At 37.7% G+C, this 23732-nt stretch overlaps 1 protein-coding gene across 1 annotated transcript in view; it reads right to left on the reverse strand.

The window, feature by feature from the left end:
- Positions 1 to 23611, reverse strand: part of SPAG17 (sperm associated antigen 17) — a gene marked incomplete at its 5' end in the record, with an annotated part of 31169 nt that extends 7558 nt beyond the window's left edge. Inside the window, 16 exons of the mRNA XM_009707410.1 lie at positions 1850 to 1948; positions 3209 to 3305; positions 3947 to 4049; positions 7248 to 7301; positions 7741 to 7843; positions 9471 to 9516; positions 11715 to 11828; positions 14206 to 14388; positions 14781 to 14908; positions 16577 to 16707; positions 16882 to 17006; positions 19357 to 19533; positions 19954 to 20108; positions 21272 to 21416; positions 21714 to 21934; positions 23482 to 23611. Of these exons, the coding sequence (XP_009705712.1) occupies positions 1850 to 1948; positions 3209 to 3305; positions 3947 to 4049; positions 7248 to 7301; positions 7741 to 7843; positions 9471 to 9516; positions 11715 to 11828; positions 14206 to 14388; positions 14781 to 14908; positions 16577 to 16707; positions 16882 to 17006; positions 19357 to 19533; positions 19954 to 20108; positions 21272 to 21416; positions 21714 to 21934; positions 23482 to 23611 (2011 nt within the window). The remainder of the gene's footprint in view (positions 1 to 1849; positions 1949 to 3208; positions 3306 to 3946; positions 4050 to 7247; positions 7302 to 7740; positions 7844 to 9470; positions 9517 to 11714; positions 11829 to 14205; positions 14389 to 14780; positions 14909 to 16576; positions 16708 to 16881; positions 17007 to 19356; positions 19534 to 19953; positions 20109 to 21271; positions 21417 to 21713; positions 21935 to 23481) is intronic.
- Positions 23612 to 23732: the final 121 nt, after the last annotated feature.

Raw genomic sequence — 23732 nt, forward strand, 5'->3', positions numbered from 1 at the left:
GATAAGATTTTTATTTTCTATGGAAGCATTTGATTAGGTGAAGGACAGAAGAATTGCTCTTGTTTTTATTTAAGAGGCCAAGAAAGGCATTAAGAAACCCCGTAATAGTAACAAGTAACTGAAATTTAACTAATAAGTAAAGTTGTACTGTAATTATTAGAACTAATTAGTTGGAAGCATCTCAGTGGAAACTCACAATGAAGATAAAAACACCTGTGAAAGTGACTAAAAACAGAAGGAGAGGTACAAAACCCCAAGCACTAAAATCAAAATCAAGGACATTACTATTCCAAAGGCTTGCCTGCACAGCACAATGATCAGTTGTGCAGAAACACCCAGGCTGGTCAAGTCAAATCTGTATGTCCATATAACAAGAAATTCCAGTCCAGGCCCCAAAGCTGTACAGCTCTGCCAGCACAACCAACTAGGAAGCCCTGTCTCTAAGCAGGATTTATTGTCTTGAATGCAACCATTCATTCATTCATATGGATGACCTGTATGCTTCTGACTCTGGGGTTAAGATGACTTTAGCTATCTTTTCATCTTTGAACTGTTCTCTACTGCATAATGGAGATAGACTAAGCATAGGGATGGCCAGAGCAACTTAGATCTAAATACAACTTCTTTTGTTTGACAGCCAAAGACTTGTGTAGTTTATTGTCAAGTCTGATAACCTCTGAAGGGAAAACACAGGACAATTATGGTGGCTGTCTTCTCACCAGAAGTTAACCTGTAGATCAGTATTTTGAACGGAGGAGAATTGTTTTTTCTCAGTTTGGAGTGCAGGCACTGTCTAGCTGAAATGCTAAGTCTGGTCAGTTAGTCATCGTGAGGAGGCAGAAATGTTATTTGAGAATAGCATCTTCTCTAGATTCCCCTCTTATTTCAAGACAACAGAACTGCAGGTCGTAGAGAATAAGCCCAGAGCTTATTAAAAAAAAGCTAAGCATGGACATTAGGGAAAAAAACACTAGCATTTCTGGTTTTGCCTAAAGGCAAGTAATATTTATGCTTTGATATTAGAAGCTAGTGTAGTTTTGGCATCTCTCTCTCCAAACACACTCTCCCCCCACCTCCCCCTCAAGTTGCTGTTCCTTTCGTCACCTACCCTGTGGCTCTGGAAGTACAGATTAGTATATCTGCCCTGAGGTCTATGGATTATGCATAAGTAACAGAGGAAATTTAGGAAGTTTGAAGGCAACAGCTCTTGCAGAGTCCCACTACTAAGAAAGGGTACCAGTATGCGTGGAAGGGAAAGGAAGGGGAGAAGGGAAGCTGTAACTACAGGATGCAAGGATAGATTTTGCAAGTACATGCTGCCAAAGCTCAGCTGGTGTGGCATTACATGAAAGCCAAAGGTTGGGGTTAATTAAAGCAGACTGGTGGCTCTCCAGTGGTGTGGTGATCATCCAAGGCTATCACCACAAGCAGATGCCTAAAGAGAGTGAATGACAGTAGACATAGCAAGGAAAGCAAAGCTGAACAGGGATGTTTAAATATGAAAGACCACAGTACACACTGTTCTAGAGTTTTCTGTTACAGGCCTTAATGAGCAGGAAAAATCGGCTTGTGCAAATTTTTTTAGTAAATAAATTACTTCTTGTCTTTGTCTGCAGTTCTATCATCCCCGTGTTGTTACAGCAGTCTCCTAGGGTGAAGGAGAGAATCTCTCCCATTAGTTTTATATCTCTTCCTTTCTGCTAGTCTTGCATTCAGATGTATTCAGAGGTATTCAGAGTGCTGAACAGAGATAGGTGGATTTAAATTTCTATTGTAAATATTTTTGTCAAAAGTTATAAGAAGATAGATATTAACCTGCTCCAAGCTACATTCTGGAAGTTGGCTTTACCTGTTGTGCTGCTGGAACCTTCATTTTGTTTGCAATGAGCCTGCAGTAGAAAGCCAGGTGAAGGTGAGGAATCACTCCTGGTATTGAAACATTCAGATGCTAAAGGGAAAATAATGGAATACTGTGACAAGTGTTTTTCATGATCATCATCATTTTCATAAACACGTGAAAAAAAAAATCACCAAGTCTTTGGCACTTTAATTTAGACAACCTTTGAAAACTGTCTACATAACCATAGGGGCTAGGTAAATTCTGCATGTGACACTTTGCTCCACTGGGCAACAGGGATCAAAAATGCATATCTTGTGATTAGTCATGTTCTCTAGCTAACGGAGCAATAAGCCATAAAGCCAAAATGGACAATGCAACACAGGTCTTCTGGTGATTGCAATATAGGAATTTGCAGAGGTCCCATAAAGCCCCATGGAAGACTGCTTTCCTGGTATGATTCTTTGCTGTGTATGACTTTTAATCTCACTATGCCATTTCAGTAACTTGTCAGGGCTGCTTTTCAAACAGAACTGAAGTATTCCTCTCAATGCTGTAAAGCTCAAACCTAAGATGATGGTTCATTCTTTTGCTACTTCCTGTCTTCCAGTCACTGCTTTCCTCCTATATCCTCCGAACTATCCTTAGCCTGCAAGTTTCCTATTCCAGATTGCTTTTGCCCCAGTCCCCAAGCTGCCCCTTTTACCACTGAGTTTCAGAATTCCATCTCCCATTTTTTTCCTACAGTCATACTAGTCTTTTTCTAAACTTGGCCTCCTCAGTTCTTGCTCATCCACCTCTAACTATTTATTCCATTCTACGTTTTTCTTGAGCATTTTGCATCCATCCACCCCTCATTCATAGCACAGTTCTTCAGTTTTGCATCCAAAGACTATGGTACTTCCATATTCAATGAGGTCTGCAAAAGCTCCTTTAACACACTAAATACAGAAGTCTTATAGACGACATTTGTATTAGTGGATTAAACAGCAACATTCCTAGATAGTGGAACATGCTAATCTATACAGTTGTTAGAACACTGGTATGATATTGACTGTGCAACTTAGCAGTTGCTCCAAAAACACTCTTGGGTATGCAAGTTTTGACCAGGGAAAAGGCCATCTTGTTTTGGGGGACTGAATTTACACAGCCTACTCCATACTGGTGATTCTCAATGTCAGGGAGTGCTGCTGGGTATGTTTCATGTATCAGAACAGATATAGCCATTGCGGTCCAAGTAGTTCATGTGTCAAAATGATTGGGAATATATGGGGTCAGACAATGTAATCTTAAATTTAACTGCAGTGTGAAATCAGACAACTGGATAAAGCAATGAAGAAGATACCAAAACGTTGCCAGATAGTAGATTACCTCTACTGGGTTTTTTGATTGTCTCTAGAAGGAAATTCCCACTTTCTCTTCTTTGAACTGGAGGAAGTTCCATAGACAGTGATTCCACATCAGGGAACTAGAGAAAAGTAAGAAAGAGGGCTTAGGTCTCCCAACTAAACACTTATGGAAAAAAACCCCAGCAGACACCTCCCTCCCTGCTGGGGGGGGGGGGAAAAAAAAAAAAAAAAAGAAGAAAAAGGAAGGAAAAAGAGAAAAGGCGTGCAAAGGAAATAAATAAGCAGAACCAAAGAGGTAACTATAAAAAAAGATCTACATAAGTATACCTCAGATTCCAAAGTGCATTTCTGAGTACGCTTGATGCAGTTACAGCATTTATCAGGTGAGATTACAACAGGAAAGTTCCCAAGGCCACCTTTAACCCAGCAGGGTTAGTCTTACCAATTCCCTTTCCAGTTAGCAGAGAGAGGTTTGTGAGGGGCAAGTGAAGAGACCTGAGGTTCAGCTGCTGCTCTGAATCAGACTCTCTCCAGAGTTTATGTAAAGAAACTACAGAGTTTGTACTCAATAAAGATACACCACCTCCAAGATACATTTCCTTTGACAAGGGCATATAATTCTCAGTATTCTGACACAACTGTCCTCTGTAATAGTTTGAGATAAATTGAGGCTGAGATGTAAACCCACAACTGTCTTTGTGGGAGTATGGCAGAAACTACCTGGCCTAACACAAACTCATCCAGTTTTCAGCTACATTACCTTTTTCCGGAAAAACTCCTTGCCAAATTCTGATTCAAAATAAGGAGGAATTATTTTGTTTCTTATTGCCATTAAGGTCTTCTTTTCTTCATCAAGTTCTTTCCTAAGTAAGTTTTAACATTGTTGGTAAAGCAAAGAAAGAAAAAAGCATTATAACTGAGTTCAATGTTTTAAACATAATACTGAAAAACAGGGTGAAGAATGAAATTGATAAAGGCAAGAGGCTTTTTTTTTTCCTGGTTAATCATATTCAGCAATATTCTTGTAATTGGCAATTTTTTCAGTGATAGATCAAGAACAAGCTGATCTGGCATGCACACACAATGTCCTCCTCAGATATGGAGGACATGATTCACAGAAAGGCTGATCAAAATGCATATAGACAGTGGGTTGGCTGTGATGAAGAGCTCCTCCTCAAAACATGCTCCATTTCTCTGAATCTTGTGGAACATGTCTGAGACTGCCAATAGTGTCTTTCCAACCTTCCAACAAACATTTAAATCTGAGAATTGCTATTTAGATGTATTGTTAAAATTTGTAACACAAAATTAATCTAATTTCCGTATTTTATCACAGAAAAACTTGATGGCTCTGTGGATACAGAAAAAGCTGTTCAAACTTCTGAAGGTAAGAGTCACCAGAGTAAAGATCAGTTATGTTTTCAGCTTGATTTAGTCCAGTTTTACACTACTATAGTTTCACTGACTTGCAGGGTCTAATATGAGTTATGAAATTATAATTCTTAATCATATTGAGAGTTCTGACACTGGCTTTAGAGCCAGAATTGCACCTGATGTTCTTGGGTGCTGGCTACTCAGATACATATATTTAAAGTCATTCTTTAAATAGTATGCAAAACAGTGTAAAATGTTATATTAAAATACAAATCTGAAATTCTGAAGGATTTTTTTATCTCATGCAATTCAGAAAGTAATTGAGAAGTAGTACGGAAAAGAACTTAGTTTTCAATTGTTATTTAACCTTTCATAAAAATAAGAAAGAAAAAGCATGTTTCTGATCATAATATTACTTCATCACCATTTCAAGTTATTGTGTTTAATCTAAGAAATAGTGAATGACCTAAATAGCTGTCAATATAATTATTTTACTTCCATTGTGAATGAATGTATGTTACTGATAACTTTCTCTGAGTTAATCCTAGTTCATGTATCAGGTCTTCTATTTCAACATAAATTAAATGCATATTTTTAATTCTTTAAATTTAAACAGTTGTGCTTGTATTACACTGAGGAATTTGTCATTCTGTGAGATTCACAAAGCCCTTTCCTCTAGAACTGAAAATTATAATGGTTTTAGTGCACAATGCTTAAATGAGAAGATTTTGTGTGGTACTAAAGAAATACATAATGCAGCAATATAATTATGTCTTTCCATAGAGTAACAGTCTGTAAATTTACTTTTCAAAAATCATGTTTTTCTTTTTCTCTCAACTAATAGTGGCTTTGAGATTACTCCTTTTTTTTAAAAATGTTTTTGTGAATTATCATATCTGCATATTGAAATCCAGTGACTTCCAATTTACACCTGAGCAGAAATTCTCATGAAAATTTATCTCATTGTGAAATGTGCATTTTTAGCAATATATGCTGTTTCAAAGCATCTATATAGAGGTTTTTTTTTTCTTGAATTCATCAAACAGCTTCACCATTCATCAGCAGGACAATCTTTTACAAACTTGAATGCAAGTGGAATCAAGGAGATTAAAATTAAAATGGAGGGTCAGCCTTAAAGATAACTTTCAGTGTTACAAAGATTTTTATGTTTATACACATACACACATACATTTCCTCCTGTAAAAGCACTTCTAATCTGAAGATTATAGCACCTGCCTCAGAACTGCCATGAGAAATACTTTACAAACAGGAAGTTGAGGTACAGGTAATTCCCAAAGTAGAATGTTCAAATGTGGCAAAATAGGTCTTGCTTTAGTAAGGCATTGATTTTTAAGATGACCTCGATCTTAATGTTCTTCTTAAAGATAATGAGTTTACCTCCTGTCCACATGTTTTACCTCCTAAAGTGTCCTTGGAAACGCAGCTGCATTTCCAAGGTGTAAACCATGAGTGTATCCTGCATTTTACAGTGCGGTATACAATGAAGTGGGGAGGGAGAGAAGCCTCAATCATCAAGTGAGGAAGCAATGGACATGGTATGCAAGCAAAAGGCCAGGGGTGATGTGAACAGAAGGGACATCGCAATCAACAAAACAGGGCTGAATTGGGGTCACACCAAGCATCTAAGTAAGGAAATGCGTACAGGATGGCATTATGGGGAACGCTTTCAGACCCCTCTGGGCAACTGGCATTGGCTGGGTGCCTATCTGAAATGCCTGTACACTACTGCATGCAGCCCAGATAACAAACAGGAGGAATTAGAAGTCTGTGTGCACTTACAGGGCGATGACCTCATTGGTATCACAGAGAAGTGGAAGGATAGCTCACACGAACGGAGTGCTGTGTGAATGAATACCAGGTAGATGGGGCTTTCTTCAGACAACTGGAAGAAGCCTCATGTTCATAATACTTGGTCCTCCTGGGGGACTTAAGCCACCTCACCCACCACTGGAAAGCAGCTCTGCAGAGAAGGACCTAGGAGTCCTGGTGGACACCAAATTGAACATGAATCAACAGTGTGCCCTTGCAGCAAAGACGACCAGCAGAATCCTGGGCTGCGTGAGGAGTGTTGTCTGCAAGTCCAGGGAGGTGAACCTTTCCCATCTGCTCAGCACTGGTGAAACCACATGTGGAGTACTGTGTCTGTTTCTGAGCTCCCTGATACACAAAAGGGCCACGAAGATGATTAAGGGTTTGGAGGATCTTTCACATGAGGAGAGGCTGAGGGAGCTGGGACAGTTTTGCCTTGAGAAGCTTTGAAGCACCACCCATGTGATAGACATGTGTCCGGGGTTCTATTTGAAAAATCAACTGAGATTTGTGGAATCCCTAAATCTTAACCTAAACCATCAGCATTTGAAAATATGAATATAAATTATTTTCCATGCTGGTGGCAGAACCAGAAAATGGAACACAGGGCTTCTGACCTCAGCCTTGTTTTGAACAGTGTAAGTTAACAGTAACACTGCTATGTTTTGGAAAAAAAAAAAAATTGGACAGACTCAAACCATCCATTCAGCATTTCTGTTGCAGAGGACAACCCATTATTTGCTAGCAAACCATTGGACCATTACCCAAGACCTGATGAAATCAGTAACAGTCTTTCCAAGAGCAGAATTAAGTTGGCTCATAAAATAAATAACTTTCTATCCTACTAATACTATTACCTGTGCTCTTCTAGTCTGCTCTGCCACTTGGACACTGGTGTTACTCCTTCTGGGCTGAATGATCAGGAATGAAAAATAAGTAGTGAAAATAAGAAAACTAGCATTATGTTCTATAAGCACAGAAGTGTTTACAAGAAAGAAAATGCTATTTATAAGAGTATGTTATGTTAACATCTCAGGTGACTCCTGACTTGGACTCCTATAGTTTACACAAAATTGTTCACTCACATCTGCATTTTTATTACATTATTCAATCAAAGAAAGTCTCAAAATCCTCTTCCAACAGACTTCAAAGAATTTTTCACATAAGGAAAGAGAGGCACAGAGGGAAAAAATAATCAGAGGAAAAGCTAGTAAAATGTTGTGATATGTATGTAGAGATCTAGGTCTCAGTCCTTCATGACAGTCAGTAAAGTATGTTGTCTTCCATGTGTGCTTGGTTCCATCCTTTGTGTTATTTACATTTGCATCACTTCTCACTGGTCTGTCCTACCTGAACCTCTGCTGTTGGTTCTCTCTTTGCGTAGTGACTGTCTTTTCTGTGTGACACTGGCGATGAGAAGTCACTGCCTGTTCATAGAGCTCCATTATGTGAGCTGCAAGGTAAAGAGTATTATTGAACGTGCGTGTTCTGCTAAGCACTGCTAAGTGTTATGAGTAAAAACCATAAAAGGATATATTTTTAATGCATCTTTCTGTCACTTGATGAAAACCTAACAGATTCTTTATTACTGTGAGGGAAGAAGGAGAAAGAAATTCATTCCAAAATCAAGTCCAGAGTATTAACAGATAGAAAATTAATTCAATTCAATGTAGAAAGCACCAGAAGCAGATGAAGTTCATACCCCCACCCTGTATTTCCTGAAATATCTTTATGTTCTTTCAAGATACAAATCAAATACCTGTGAATAGGAAAAGTTGCTGACATTCAGCCACTTTCTGACTGGGGAGCAACATTCCAGGTCTCTGTCTCCAGCTGAAGAATATAATGTGGGCTTTCAGGGACCTTTATTACTTTCAGCTTACCCAAGTTGTGCTTAATTGTGGTTGTGAAGCAGCCATAATTAACATTTTCATGGAAGGAACTACTAGTTCAATATGTATAATGGAGAACAGCCAGTCTTTCCATATCTAAGCCTGTGACCAGCTCTGGGGCTTTAATAAAGAGTTTCCCTGTCCTCTGACATCTGTTATAAAATGTGTTGTTTACTTCATGCCTTGAATCTATACTGTGAGTCCAAAGAAATTTCACAGGTTTAAAATAAACTTCTGTGGCAAAACTTAGGAGATTTGAGTATTTGAGAGAGATGTTCCTATTTGACTATCACAATATCTCTTAGTGTTTTGGGAATTATGTAATTGCAAACTTCAAAATTTGGGGTTTTTTCAGTCAGCTTTTTCACCATAAAATATATTTTTATTTTTCTGCTTTTTCTATTTTTACCTCTTTTAAAGAGGTTTTCTTTCCCACTGTCTTCTTCATAATGTTATGTTAAAATTGCACCTCCATTTGAATCAGCACACTGTGTAGCAAGCATTTGTTGAAGCAGTTGCCATTTACTTTGCACAGTATCCTTTTTTTAACAAGTGGAAATATTCTTGACAAGGCAAGAAGGGCAGAAAAATAACACTTTAAAGGTTAGCATCACTATGGAATTGAATACTATGGATTTTTCTTTGGATTTTTAAGAGAAACAGATCTTAATTTTTATTTGTACATACTGAAAACATTAATAAATGTTAACAAGTATCTTACGAAAACTTTAACAGAAATTCAAGAGGGAAAGCTCATACATTGTTTCATCTTTTCCCTTAGGCAAAGATTAATGGAACCAAAACACATGATCATTTGAAATCAGATTTTCAAGTGTAACAAATAACCAGGATTTATCTAGTTGCTTTCAAAAACTTGTCTGAAATTGATACCTGTATAAAAGTAACCAAGTTCTATCATAGTTCTTATACCTAAGAAAACTCAATACATGTGGAAATGTGAGTCAAAATGCCAAATACACATGCCTAAACATAGGAATTGTTTTTTAGAGGTACTGAATCATTGATGCTAACAAGTTCTAATCACCTGTGAAAAATCACACAGAAGCATGTACACAGCACATAGATGAATTCACCTTTATGTTCCTTCTTTAAAAATAATACTGCAGTACTTTAAAACTTACTATGGTATTTTACAATTTTAAAAGGTAGATACTCAATTTTTATTACCTCTATCACTGAGATTTTGAGTTGACTTCTCCCAGTCAGGGAAGGTCTGCAATAAAGAAGGAATAACTGTGACCATGTGAGAAACAGACCTCACAACAACAGCATCCTGCTCAAAGGATTTCCATCCTAAACAAGTGTTATCTTGTTACCTGAAAATGTGACTACAAGAATGGAGGTATTTCAGTGTGTTACAAAACATGAGCTGGGACAAAAGGAAATGAAGTACAATTTCCCTGATCTAAACAGGTGTTTGTTTCCTTCTTGATGACCTACTTCACAGGTGGCTTTGTATTTTATATGGTTGCTGTTTATTAAATCAACCAAGCCAATTCATAATCAAACTCAAATCCTTCTGCAAAGGATTTGAACCAGATCTAAAACTCATGGTCACAACAAGAAGTCAAATGGGAAATGTGTTCAGGAATTTGTATACATCATTACTGAGGAGCTCTCTTGTGGTTGGTTTACAGTAAAGTGTTTGAGGTGTAAAAGACTCTAAACTAAGCTGTTTCCTTTGTTCTCATGCTGTCCCTGAAGCAGTTAACTGGGAACCAGAGTTCCTGTAACCATGCAGTCTAGGTTGTAACAGAGCTAGGGAACAGTGGAGACTTGGGAGCAGTGTGACACCGATTCCTGGGTCACAGCAGGCCCACAGTGAGACTCTCCTGCTCAGACAAGAGCTGTCCAATGTGAAATCTGTACCTGGAAATGTGCTTATGGTAGCCAGGACAATCAACAATAATTAGTCACTAGACAAGTTCATTGGGACTGAGCATCATGTGAGAATGAGCACTTGGATCTCAAAGCAAATAAATGTCTGCCTAGAGGACAGAGGCAGATGGAGATACTGATAGATCACTTCTCTATGTTCCTCCTTCCAGAAAAGGTGTGAGCTCCTTCCTGTTTTTTGCTAGATACCTCTTTTCTCTATGCTCTTTTTAAGACTTGTATGTCACCTGAAAGTACTGAACAAAAAATATATACAAAAGCTTGTAATATAAAAAAAAAAGCTTTAGTTTCAGCAAATGAAAATGCTAAATTAGCTAAGAAGTTCAGAAACAAACTCTAGAATTACATGGAATTTTCTTTAAGCTTGTATGGGTTAAAAAACCAGTAAAGTTATAGATCTATCCAGAAAGCTAGGAAATTGACAGCATTTAAAACTGGAAAGATCTCATTCCTAATGTTTTGCATGTTGAGACAAGGTTTAAAAGGTAGACTTTAAGGCTAAGATCATGTTTGTTTGCTAGAATACACTCACTTTTCAAAGGTCAACAGATCATCTGGAAGTGAATATTTAAACTAACATGGCTAGATCTTGTTTTTCAAATGCCAGATTTCTTAATTCAGTATGTTTGAATTCACTATATGCATGTTATTTGATTAAATGGAAATAAAAGTATTTCCTAAATGAGACTAAAAAAGAAAAGTGTTTAATAACTACTAAAAATCTAGCATTTGAATTCAAAGCATGCAAAGTGCCAAATTTAAAGGAAGCTGTAGGAAACAAATTATTTAAAGAACTGAAATAAAGCAAACCGATCACTCTTTTCCTAAGATGAAAGCAGTGTTTCGCATTCATCCTAATTCATTCCACGCACTTCTGCTGCTTGAACTTTTCTAATTTTTTTTAACCACTCATCTCCCACTAAACTCACTGTTTCCTGACTGCTACTCCAAGTCCCTCTTCCCCTATTTACCCACCTTTCCCATTGCTTATTCCCCTCCCTTTGTTTTTCATGCTCTAATTATCTGTGCAAATTAGCAGAGCACATTTTCCAAGAGATATAAATGCTGCTCAGCAGTAATACCAGTATTCCTCCAGATTGTTTTTGGATTATCCCAAAAGCAGAGTTTAAACTCTCACTATGGCGGTGGCTGTGGTTGAAATACAAGTCTCCCAGCTGCAATGACAACAGACAGGAAACATTCTCATCCTATGTTGGGGGATATATACATTTCAGTAATTTTTGCCTGTGTGTTTGGGAAAGTGTCATTCCGTAGAGCCAAACTCTTGAACTGTTTTGAGTATTGCTTCCCCAAAATGGCAGTAGTGCCATTCAGTAGCTCAGCTGAATGCTGAGTGTGGCTACACTTTACCATAAAGATACAGCAGAGCTGGCACTGTGCTAGCCTAACATTTGCTATTTTATTAATGGATAATAATGTGTTTTAACGCTGACATTTCCAATGCAATACAATGGTTTTGTTGGAAAAAGTAGTTAAAAATTGTGTTTTTCTCACTGTAACCAGTTCAAGGAGACTTGCAGCATGCTCCTTTTCCTCTTCTGTTCTTGGTTCTTTTACATTCATCTCTTCCAGCTCATTTTCCTGCTTTAAAATGTTGTCTATATATTCCTGGTGGAACAATGAAAAAGAACAAGAAAGATGCAGATGTTTTCTTTGCAGAGGCAGACTTAAGGGGCACATATATAGACAAAAGAGTTTGTAGAAGTAATATACATGCTTCTTCTCAATGTCATGAAGGCCCCTTCTGTGAATTTGTGTGAATAGATATAGATATCTAAAGGTTTGCGTGGAGAAATAGTTTATAAAAACCCCACCAGGTCAAAGAGAGGAGTACATGCTGAGAAGGTGGCAGGTGAAAGCTTACCAAGGACTCTGAAGACTAGCAAGACTATTGAATCTGCAAGAACTAATATACTACGGACACCGAGAGTTTGCTGAAGCTCTACTGGGGCAATAGCACACATTAGCCTCCACAACGAACTGCGAGAGTCAGACCACAGCCAACAGCTATCTAGATGCCTCTGGTGTGTCAGGGTGACTCCCTGCTTCTGAGCAGGCTGGTAGGTTTGGCCTCCCAACTGTTGCACCAGCTAGGCAAGTAGAGTGAGCATGGAACTGTTTGAGTAAACTCTCTGAGTGAATAAAGGAATGCGTTGTGTAAATAGCTACTATTAATAATCATCAATTATATTATTATGATCAGCTTAATGATTAAAAGGTGTTCTAACAAACATTGTTTGTGATCTGTATCTCCCTCCTGTTTGATCTGCTATTAGGGAAAAGGAAATTTACAACATCATAATTGAAAAATTAGGTTCAGAAAAAAATCTGAAGCTCTAGTTTTAGACAGATGTTTACTCTGCCAGAATCACACTAACTGCTACAGAAAAAAACAATGTTCTTTTTCCCACATTTCTTTATGCTTTAGAAGATCAGTTGGATGGGAAAAAAGGGTCCTTACAGAAGGTTGTCCTAACACACCACTCTGCTAGAAAGTTACATGCAGTACTGAGTTTTATGAACGGACAAGGTTTACAGAAGCAATCTGTTTCCAGTTCCAGTTCTTTTTCATTCCTCTATACCTCTTAAATCTTAGAGGAGATGGCGAAAGGAAGAATACCTTTTTCTTTAGATCTTGATTTAGTTCTGAAAAATTGAACATTTAGCTAAAGATTTAAGATACCTCTTTCTGGAAAAATCCATTAATTAAGTACTGATATGAGCAATGAGGGTATTTCCGTTACGCATTAACACAATTACTACAAATGTTTTCTCAGTGCCAATAATTGCAATTCTTCCTTCCCAATGTAACAAACAGCATTTTTCCTTCTCTAAAAGCCAACAACGGATCTGGTCAATGGAGACCCTTACCTTGGGATTTTGGTGTGGAACTTCTTTTTATAGCATTGCCTTTGAAAGGTCAGTATGCAAATTAAAGAATCATTTTTATATATCGATAGCCTGTAAAAGGGTAAAATTTAGTTCTGATAAACTGGCATGTCCCAAACATGCCCGGGCTGAACAGCTGTCAATGTTTTTCTATTGCTAGTATGTCTTCTATAAAATGTAACAGGACAGGGGGCAATCTAACTGGCTACAACATGCTACTACCTTCACAAATTTCACATGCCGTTAACTTTCAGATTCAGTCTGCAATGCCATCATCAAAATACGTTAAATAAATAAATTATAGAACACATGTATTTTGTTATTTTCTAATTAGTAAGTAATAATGAGGTTTTAACTCTAACATCTCTTCTAAGAGCATCTTCACAATGTAAATTAAATAAATCAATGTTTTACAACAACACTGAGAAGTGCAAAGCTGCTGGCAAGGATCAACTGCAGAACTTTCAGGTTCCATCTCAGAACACTTGCACACAAGGTGTAGCTTGCACATTGTTATGAACAGGTCACTAATGAGGGATGGATACCCTCTTTGTCAGAAGGCTACATAGGTATTTGCTAGGCATGGATAGAGTGACAGAACTCAGACTTGAACCTGGAAGTGTTCTATACTGATTTATGAAAACAAACACCTAACAAAGACTAGAGTGTGTCTCAGTGACCAAGTTAACTGTAGAATTATGGTTGGTTAGAAATTCTTGTACAGCTTTATAGATTTAAGTTTTTAAGGCTTTGTGAAGGAAAACAAACTCTAAGCAAAGTAAAAGCAAAGTAAGAGATATCAATATTGACAGCAAAGAAACTATTTGTTAGTGTACTATCTGTGATGTGTACTGGACTGGATCTCACGTATTTGCACAGAAAAGTAGCTTCCACAAGAGATGAGTGAAAACAGTTGAGCTGCTTCAGAAATACACTTTTCTTAGAGCACCTGTCTACGTATGAAACGTTGATTGTTCTTCAAATGTAGTAGATTTTTTTTTGTCTCAGGTATATACTGCAAATTCATGTCACCCAATTTCCCAATTTGTCTATTCTCTGTTGCTACTGGAAGAATGAATAAATGTGATTGTACTACCTTGAGGGAAAGCTGCAGCTTTTCTCTTAGTTCATCACTGAGTGGCTCATACTGGAATAGCTGACGGATTTGCAGTTTATTAGGACATTTTCGCACAGATACTGGCATGCATGTCTGCTCTTTGGATCCAATGCAGAGACCCCTCCAAATATGTGTTCTCACTGAGGGACCTGTGATCTTCCTCTGAACATAGACAAGAACAAGCAAAAAGAGCAAGAGGCTACTTATATTGCTGACTAAATGCAGATATCAGCAATGTGTCTCAGCTGAAAAGCACATGCTCTCCTTAAAGCATCATAGATGTAGACAATAAAGCCAGTAGATTCCTGGGCACAATTTATCTATCCTAAAACCTCTTCATCTGGCAAGATGAACTCCCCTTAAAATTGTTATATCCCCCCACTGACTGTAAAAGAAGCACAGGGGGACTACAATTCCCCTGACACAGCCTACCTCTTGCTTTGTCGGCTTAATAAACTGAACGTAACAGTGTCACATTGTTCAGAGCTCCATTTGCCCACAGTGACAAACATCTATTGCTTAAGCAGGAAAAGACAATTTTGAAACAATTATACCTCAAGAGGAGAAAACGTGTCCTGGGTCCTTGACTGAAGATTTGGAGGAACAATACTCTCTGGTTCTTTCTTCATTATCCAGGGGGAGGCTTCAGCCAAAGGGCGGAGGATAGTAATACTTAAAACACCTGGTTCAAACACACATTTTGCTAAGAATCAGTTCAAATCAAAAAATGATGGACAAGTATCTCAGACCTCCAGAAAAATATGCTTACCTAAGTATATAAAAAAAAAATCTTATTATCAAGTGGTAAAACTCCATGTGAAAATGTGATACTCATGGCTACACGTAGTATTGGATGACTGAGGTGATTACAGAATAGCTGGACAAGTTCACATTACTCAGACCATGTTTAACAACAGACTACCTATGCTACTTGCTTTGATTCTTGGGTAACAGCTCAGTTGTATAGTGTGTGGAGTATCCCAAACAAGGAAGAGCAGACCATTGACCCGTGTTTACTGAATACTAATCTCAGTAGTAGTACATCATATTCAGAACATGCATAATTCTTCAATGTATTTTATACTTCACAATCTGATCACTGGATGGATTCCATTAGACATTATTTATTTTTATTTTTCTAATCAATTTTAATGTTCATCAAAATATTTTTTTCCAACCCAACCCAAAAATCTACTTAATCTACTATTATCTACCCCAGAGGTGGCCTTCCAAATGGATATCACCACTGAGGTACTTTCTCACAATGACACACAATTGTGAAGCCTTGTTGTCAAGGCAAATAGAACCAGTACTGTGAAAGGTAGAGTATGAAGTCTGGAAAAGCACATGTGCTACTATTACAAATGACTACTGGTTGTGAGCAAGTTTTCTTGACTGGAATTTTCACTGGGTATATACCTTATCCATCTTCCTGATCTTTCCACCTTCTGTGTCTTTCTGACTTCCTCAGTGCCCTTTCTCTTTTCCTTTCCCATTGAAAAATTATTTCATTCATTTTCCACAATGGTGAACTAGTCATTATTGTGAATAGAAGTAGCATTTAAAAATGTGCAAAATCTGGTAAGAGTATAAGGTGGGAAAGCTGTTCCCCATGCTTATGATACAAATCTTTGATAAGAATGTCTTAGTACTTTATGGTTTGAAGTAAACTACCCTTATCCCCTCATATCCAAGGGAACCATATGTTCCTGTCCTTTTAAAGATTTTTTTTTTTTCCTTAGGATCTACCTGTTATGCCACAGTGTGTTCTGTAGAAACACAGTATCTCCAACTAACTTTACAATGATAGATAACCAATCATTTCAGGATGTAACTTCTTGCATTGCTACTATGAGGTGGTTGGTGGTATATACTATTGGCATCCCCTATTTCAGTCATGTTTTTCCAGCTTCTTCATAACATATATTTATCCTTTCCAATAGTCAGAATAAGGGTCAACATCAGAGTATCACTGTCTTCATTGCTAAATAGAACTATATCATTAATGAAGGCTGTGATACATTCGATGTTTTTTGATGTTTTTTGATGGTAATAAACAGAGAATCTATGCATTTGGTAATCACTTTTGTTTGTGTGTCTGAGAGTGGATAAAGATATGCCACCTGTTCGTCACTTATCCCTTCACAGTGTTATTCAGTTAATCTTCTGCTTCCCAGAGTTTTCCCACAAGCTCCTTCTTCCCTGTGATTCACTGCCAGAAGTGTGGGCACTTGTCTACATGGGGAAAAACATTTTAAAATTTCCTGTCCAAACAAGAGCTTTGAAATTTACGACTCCACCTTTAAAATTATTTCTGTCATTAGTTTGTCAGAAAAGAAAAGCTTCCTACCTGGACATTCTTGTACAGGATCCTGCAAGACAGCAACAGCAGGATCACTACAGGCCTTGGCTAGATACTCATGTACCTCCTTACTCCGCAGGAGCTCAGTTCCAGAACCATCTGCGTAGATGATGAAGAACCTACACAGCCAGCCACACACATTGGACTGTATCAAGGAAATGGAACTCCAACACAATGACATCAAATGTGCAAATACGGAGTACTGAACAAAGGAAGCACAAATCTACAAACCCTGTACAAATACAGCATAATGAAGAAAGAAAGTGTAAACCTATGAATCCAATGCAGTTTACCTGGGGACATGCTCATCGTAAGTAATAGGTTTGTTAGCTTCTCGGAGTACTGCTGCTGAACTTCCATCCTCCTTGTCAGAGCCAATGCTGGGAACATACACATTTGTGCTGCCATCAGCCATGACCTGTAACAGAAATTACATAAAATGACTTGAGTTAGATGACACTTTTAAAACAGTAACTTGCTGCTGAACTTTAATATGACCGAGCCCAGTGAAAGAGACAGAAGAAACATACTGCATGTTGAGCAACCTGAAATTCATAGGAAAAACAAATTAAGAAGAAAACTGAAAAGGCAGTGAAAAAAGCAAAGCAAGCATTTCTAGAAAGACATGCCATATCATAAATACTAATATCACATGCTGATATTTAATAGATGCTCAAGGACTGTTAGTTGTCAAACAGGGCCATCCATGCTTACATTCCATATGCAACATATATATCTGCAGGCATCAATAGGCAGCTTCACACAAAAATACTCAGTTGCTGGTCAAGCCAGGTAACTGTGTATTCAGACAGCCACTGATGTATCTCTGTGAGGTATGTATGTATCTACATATATACACTGACACACACTCAGAGACACAGAAACACACAAATATATACATAATTATATATATATGTCTATATGGTAATATGTTAGTTAATAATCAAACAGTACATACATATATACTCCTATATAGGTGTATATATAAATATAAATGTGTATATACATACAGGTGTGTATATATAGGTATACAGGTAAATGTGAATAAATGTATACATTTATATATATACACATCTATATACATGTTGATATGTGAAGAGATATAGATGACATAGATAAGATTATATATTTACATCTATTTACCTATAGATATATATAAGTATATATTTACAGAAGAGGCCCTTTTCAGGCATTCATTCACTTTAAAAATGTGGTCTCGGATAATCTCATAATATCAAGTGAATTTCTGCAGTATTTTCCTTCTTGAAAGTACTGTGCAGTTATTAACTAATGTGCCATTAACATATACAAACAAGGTAACTAACAATGAATAACCACCTAACAAGGAATAATAATGCCTTTGGAAGATACAGTTTAAACCAGAGCGATTCAAAGGGCAGTCCATGAACTGAATCTAACACACTCAATCCACACCCTTTTTGCTGTAGTCTCAGGTGTGACTAGGACAGAGGAAGAACCAATCCTGTAACACCTGCACCTGGCTGCCATCCCTACCAACCATGCAGAAGGTGAAAATTGAACTTGAGGAGCTGGATAACAGCTGATTGTAACAGTGGCAGGACCCAAAAGCTGGCTGCCTCCTATTGTATCTGTACACAATGAGAAGCTTAGATCCATGAGTTGTTACTGGTCCTGCATCCACATGCTCCATCACATGAGCACTTACCCAATGAAAATGGGGTCTTGAGAGGAAAACAGTGGGATGATGTAAATAAAAGATACTCCATTAATGGCAAAACCAATGAAACTTGTTTTCCCTATAGTTATTCTTCATGTCTGCACCCTCTCACACTGCATTAATCTCATTTTTCTTACTACAACTCATATCCCCTGTGACCACTGCTCCCACAATACCTTCAATTGCCCCCCAGTCTCCTCAACCTTCTTCCTTTCTTCCCTAAGTATCAGCTGAGAAAAAGCAGGATGTGCTAATGCTGATGCCAAGCAACTTCTATGCTGCTTTGAATTGCACTGATTTTCTAGGAACTTGGTATCTTTGAAATTTCTGTCCCTGTGGTTGATTAGTTCAAAATTTGTTAGGGAGAGTCTGACACATAGCATAGATTTATATAAGCACTGTTTCTTCAGCCAAGTTAAAAACTGTATTATAATGCATACGTCCTGGGGAACCTCAGTGCTGTTTTGCAGGAATCTGGAAAATGGTAGTGATTACAGTTGCAACAATAGAAAGTATGCTCTAAGGATGTCACATTTATAATCTTTAATTAGACTCTTAATTAGGAAACAGTATGCAGGTCACAGACACTTAGATGATGTTCTTGGAACTCAAAACTAAGTACTAACCTAGCTTAAATGTATCGCTTAGGTGTGAAAGGATCACAGCACAAACAGTATGACTTTACAGACTGAAAATTCCTTTTACAATATTTGCCTTACCAGGCAGATTAGAATTTTTCTATGGACCTTCTGAAAAGCAAATATCCTCTCTCACTTTTAATCCTCATTTGCATAGCTGATTTTTTGCTATAATATGAGTCATGCTAATTAAGGTAACTTTACAGCTGAGGTAAACTGTAGACTACGTGTTTTATTTCAGTTTCTCTAAAAAAGGGGGGATACCAAAAAAGGGAAATTGATCACATAAGCAAGAATGTTTCGGAGACCTGATTCAGGAGCTGTTCCCTTCTAGCTAGCTAGGCTACTTTAAGAATAAGTATTACAAGGCTACACGTTGACATTGAGAGATAATTAAAATGCAGAAACTAGTTTCCTTCCATGTATTTTACCTTGAAAATATTTCCTTCAGGATCCATCATCTCACAAATAGTGCTGGAAGTGTGTTTCATAATGTATCTCCCTGCTTGTTTCTCTTCTTTCTTGCTGATGAAATTGCAGACTTCATGGGTATAAACTGCTGAGCAATCCTCATCAATAAAAAGAGAGCCTGTCTTGATGGGTAAAACCTACGACAGTAAAAAGGGAAGAGGTTCAGTTCCAAAAGGTGAAACCTTCAGTTTAGAGGTACCATGAAAATGAAGAACAGATGCAAATCAAGAAGAGAGTTTTCAGACCTTTACTACTGAATCATCCAGCTGTGAGGGACTGAAGGGAGAAAGAGAAGGAAGATGAGGTCCAGGAGGTGGGCTGATGTTAGTCTCTGTAATATTTTCTTTAATTTCAGAAAATTTAAGATTGTGATTTAAATATACTACACAGCTGTGAGTAAATATCTAAATATTGGCAGAGTATAAAAGAGATGGAATCATAGGATTTGTGAAGGCTATAGAGAAGGGAGTTAAAATAGTCAAGGTGAGAGCTGTGATGGCAGGGAACTTGGAATACAAAGATACATTTCACTGCCAGAAACTAAAAACAATTCCCACCTGGTATGTTCCCTGTGGCTTTGCTATAATAGATGTCCCATCTCCAAAGATAGTACAACAGGTACCATCCTCACAATTTGTTATAACAGTAGCAAACTCAGGATTCTCTACTTGCATACATTTCACCTTCTTTGTGGTGGCTTCTGAGGGTTCATCTAAGAATTAATACAGAATGATGAGACAGGAGCACATGAAACATGGAAAGGTCTTAGGATTCAATTTGCTTTTTCTCTTATAGGGCTGGATCTTTACCTCCTCAGTAAAATACCCTCGTAAACTTCATAGCATCCTTTATCACGTAATTTTATGTTACGTAAACAATATGCAACCTTTGAATTACTGGACTGCACATTCAATATAGGGAAATCCAACAGCAAAAATGTCTGTAACCATCTGTGGCTGGCCAGGAGAGTATACTCTAACTTATCAAGTACAGTACTAGCCATAATTACCTGGATATTTGTAACATACAAGTTGGATCACTGAAATTCTTTATGCCTGCAGTACAAGCTCTAAGATGTAAAGAAATTCCTATTCAGCACCACAAATCTTGGAAAACAAGTCAAGCTGGTGTGTTAATCTGGCCACTGCCTTCCCATTGAATAGACAGATCAGTTCAGGGTCACTGTTTTGATTTTTAAAATCCCACAGGGAGATGTTCCTGAACATTTCCTGCTGAGTAACTATCTTTTCCTACACAACCAGAACTTCCTACTCTGTTTGGACACCCACACAGTGAATGTACACTTCACGTTAATTACAGAAGACAGGACTTGTCCAGCAAATGAACTAAGCATACAGAACATACTGCCAGTCAGAAGAAACACAGATGACCATTATCCCCACTTATTTCAAGGAAATACAAGTTTCACGTCTGTAGGTGTGGCATTTTCCATGACCATATTCAATCAAACTTTCAGTATCTCCAAGGCGGGCCAGTCCATGGCTTCTCTGGGGAGTATGAGGATGCCCTGATCCTTACATACCTCTTCAGTTAAGACTCAAATCAGCTTGCTTGCTAGTATTAGAATAGGTGCAGAGAGGGCAACGAACATCCTAGAACTCCAGCACTGTGGTCTCACGGTGAAGGTACGCCATGCAAGTATATACATGGAAAGAAGGAAATTCGCTTGTTTGCGATAATGTAGTTTTTACACTGAATACTGCTGAAAAAAAGACCAAGTAGACAAACTAAGCCTAGACTGCAGTAGTGGATTTGTTATCTAGGCTACTGGTATGAGCCTTCTTTAGTATATATTTTGACGATTATCTGCTTCACAAGATATTGGAGAGGTAAGTGCTCCCCTTTTGATTTTACCTGTTTCCTCACCATCCTTGGGTACAAAAACTTCTTCGCAGTTTTTATAAAAAGTTGTGATCCTAGTTCCATCAGCATGATCTACGACTCTGCTACCATCCAGCTTCTCAACAATTATCACGTCATCATCTCGTACAGTCATAAGCTGAAAGAATGAAGGAGCACTCATTTATATTAGCACTGTGATACGTGTAACAGCACCAACAGTAATACAAGGCATTATGTACTGAAATGCTGAAGAAGCTAGACTACTGCAACTTTATCTACTTCAGAGGCCAAGGAATCGCATTTTCTTCAAAATCTAAAGCTTTTGTATTACTAACAATGTAATAACACAACCTGTAGGATACGTGTTCAAAGAACAAATCCTACAACTTATATGACGGCAGCCCTGTCTCTTAGCTTAGTAGACAGTGCTATAAAAACACAAAAATAGTAATACCGTTCCATCAGCTGGGTCAGTTGCCTGATAGATTAAGAGTGGCTCCAGATCCATTCTCTTTGCTCCCTCAGTGCCCACTCGAATGCCTGATGGAGTAGTTGTTATCCAGGTTCCTGCCTGGTTCCCCTTAGGTTGCTCAGAATTAACCAGACCCTGAACAGTATTTTCAAACAACTCATCCTTGGTTGGGTGTGATATACTGTTTCTGTCACTGCCTTTTCCTGCAGAAATAAAGATTTCTGTATCAGACCTGGTATTCTCTAAGGCAAAAGACAAAAATCAATAAAATGCAGAGTTTCTGTGAATATTGGTTTTGAGAGAATTGAAAAAGAACTATTTGTTAGGCTGGAAGGAAATTACAAGTCCTGTTACTCAAAGGTTTGCCCTTGAACTAACCTTATTTAATGTGTTTGTTAATGACACAGAAAAAGTAAACAGCATGTTAATGACATCTGACTATGACATGACTTTGGAAGGGACTATGAATGCAGAAGAAAATCTGAATGCATTACAAAAAACAAAGCATCCAAAACTGTCCCATGAGCTTGAAGATTAAAGTAACAGGAATTTCATACAGCTTATTGGAATGAAATTTAATGTGAAAAGGAATGAAAATAATTTCTGCCTCAGACAAGTTTGCAATAGTAGAAGAAAAGAAAGACCTGGAGGTATCATCCATACAGAATGACTACAGGTTATCAGTGTGAAAATACAGGGACAAAAAAAGCAAACACAATCCTATGGTGCATCAGAAGAAAAGGGATGGAGATTCCATTGTGAAAGGGAATTAGAGAGATCTTATTAAGAATGTGATAGAGAACTGTAGTCTCCCATATTCAAGAAAAGGAACTTAGACTAAGTGTATGGAAAAGACAACAGCATGGTCCAGAGAGGAGTCTAAAAGGCTTACAGTATACACATCCCAGCAAAAAAAAAAATCCCAAAGCCAAAAAGAGATTAAACTGCTCACTAAAAAATTTGTCAAGATTAAGCAGTGGTGAGGAAAGGATAAGGAATAAAAGATACACACTGGCCACAGATACTGAGACTGAAAATTAGAAGATGATTTGTCAGAGAAGTTCTCAAACATCCTCCCAGTTATCCTAAGGAATATCTTAAGAACAAGGACTGGACTTGAAGACTCAGAAAATCTCTTTTTGAGAGACCTTTCTCTTTCGCAGCAATTTTTATTCATGTACTTCCAATAAATTATAAGTTAATATTATGACAGGTCATAATTATTCTGTGCACTAAGTAGCACTGATGGTGATCTCGGACTACGTTCTGAGGTATGAAGTAAACTTTTATTTTGTTCTTTCTCAGTCAAACAAAATAAAGTAAGAATAGTTATATTGGCACAGACCACAAGTCCATACAACTATGATAATGACCAGTAGTAGATGCCTGCAAGAGAAGCATTTCTCAGTACGAAGACTGAAAACTGTATAACACATAAGTAAGGAGTTGACACTACTGTAGTTACAAGGATTTATTTTAAAAGACTTTCTGCTGAATCACTCTGCTACCGATGCTGTTCTTACATACCCTTTTACTTATTAGAGTCCTAGTATGTTAGAAGAAAAAGAAATCTGGAGTTGGAGAGAAATGATTTGCTATGAAGGTAACAAATTAGCAGCATGCAGCAGCTGAGTATAGATAAAATTGCATTTTCACACTGGCAGTATTTTCAGACTAAAGAAATAGGCTCTTTATTAAGTATCATCAGCCCTACTAACTTTAAATCTGTCCAAAACACTGGAAATGTTACCTTTTTTAGTGCTGGTCTCAGATAAAGGCTCCAATTCTGGTAACGGTTGCATGTTATCTGGAATTGTAGGTGGTAGTAGGACAGGACCAGAATCAGGACTCCTACTCACCGTGCCATCAGCAAACAGAATCTACAGAAATCAAGGACATACTAGAGGTTAAAATCACTTCAAACACCATCAGAAAGTCTCAAAAGAACGTGTCACAAATGCAGTAGTCACTAGAATATTGTGAGTGATGGAGGGGAAAAAA

This window comes from Cariama cristata, unplaced genomic scaffold (genome assembly GCF_000690535.1).
Source record: "Cariama cristata isolate BGI_N322 unplaced genomic scaffold, ASM69053v1 scaffold6319, whole genome shotgun sequence".
NCBI classification, from domain to species: domain Eukaryota; kingdom Metazoa; phylum Chordata; class Aves; order Cariamiformes; family Cariamidae; genus Cariama; species Cariama cristata.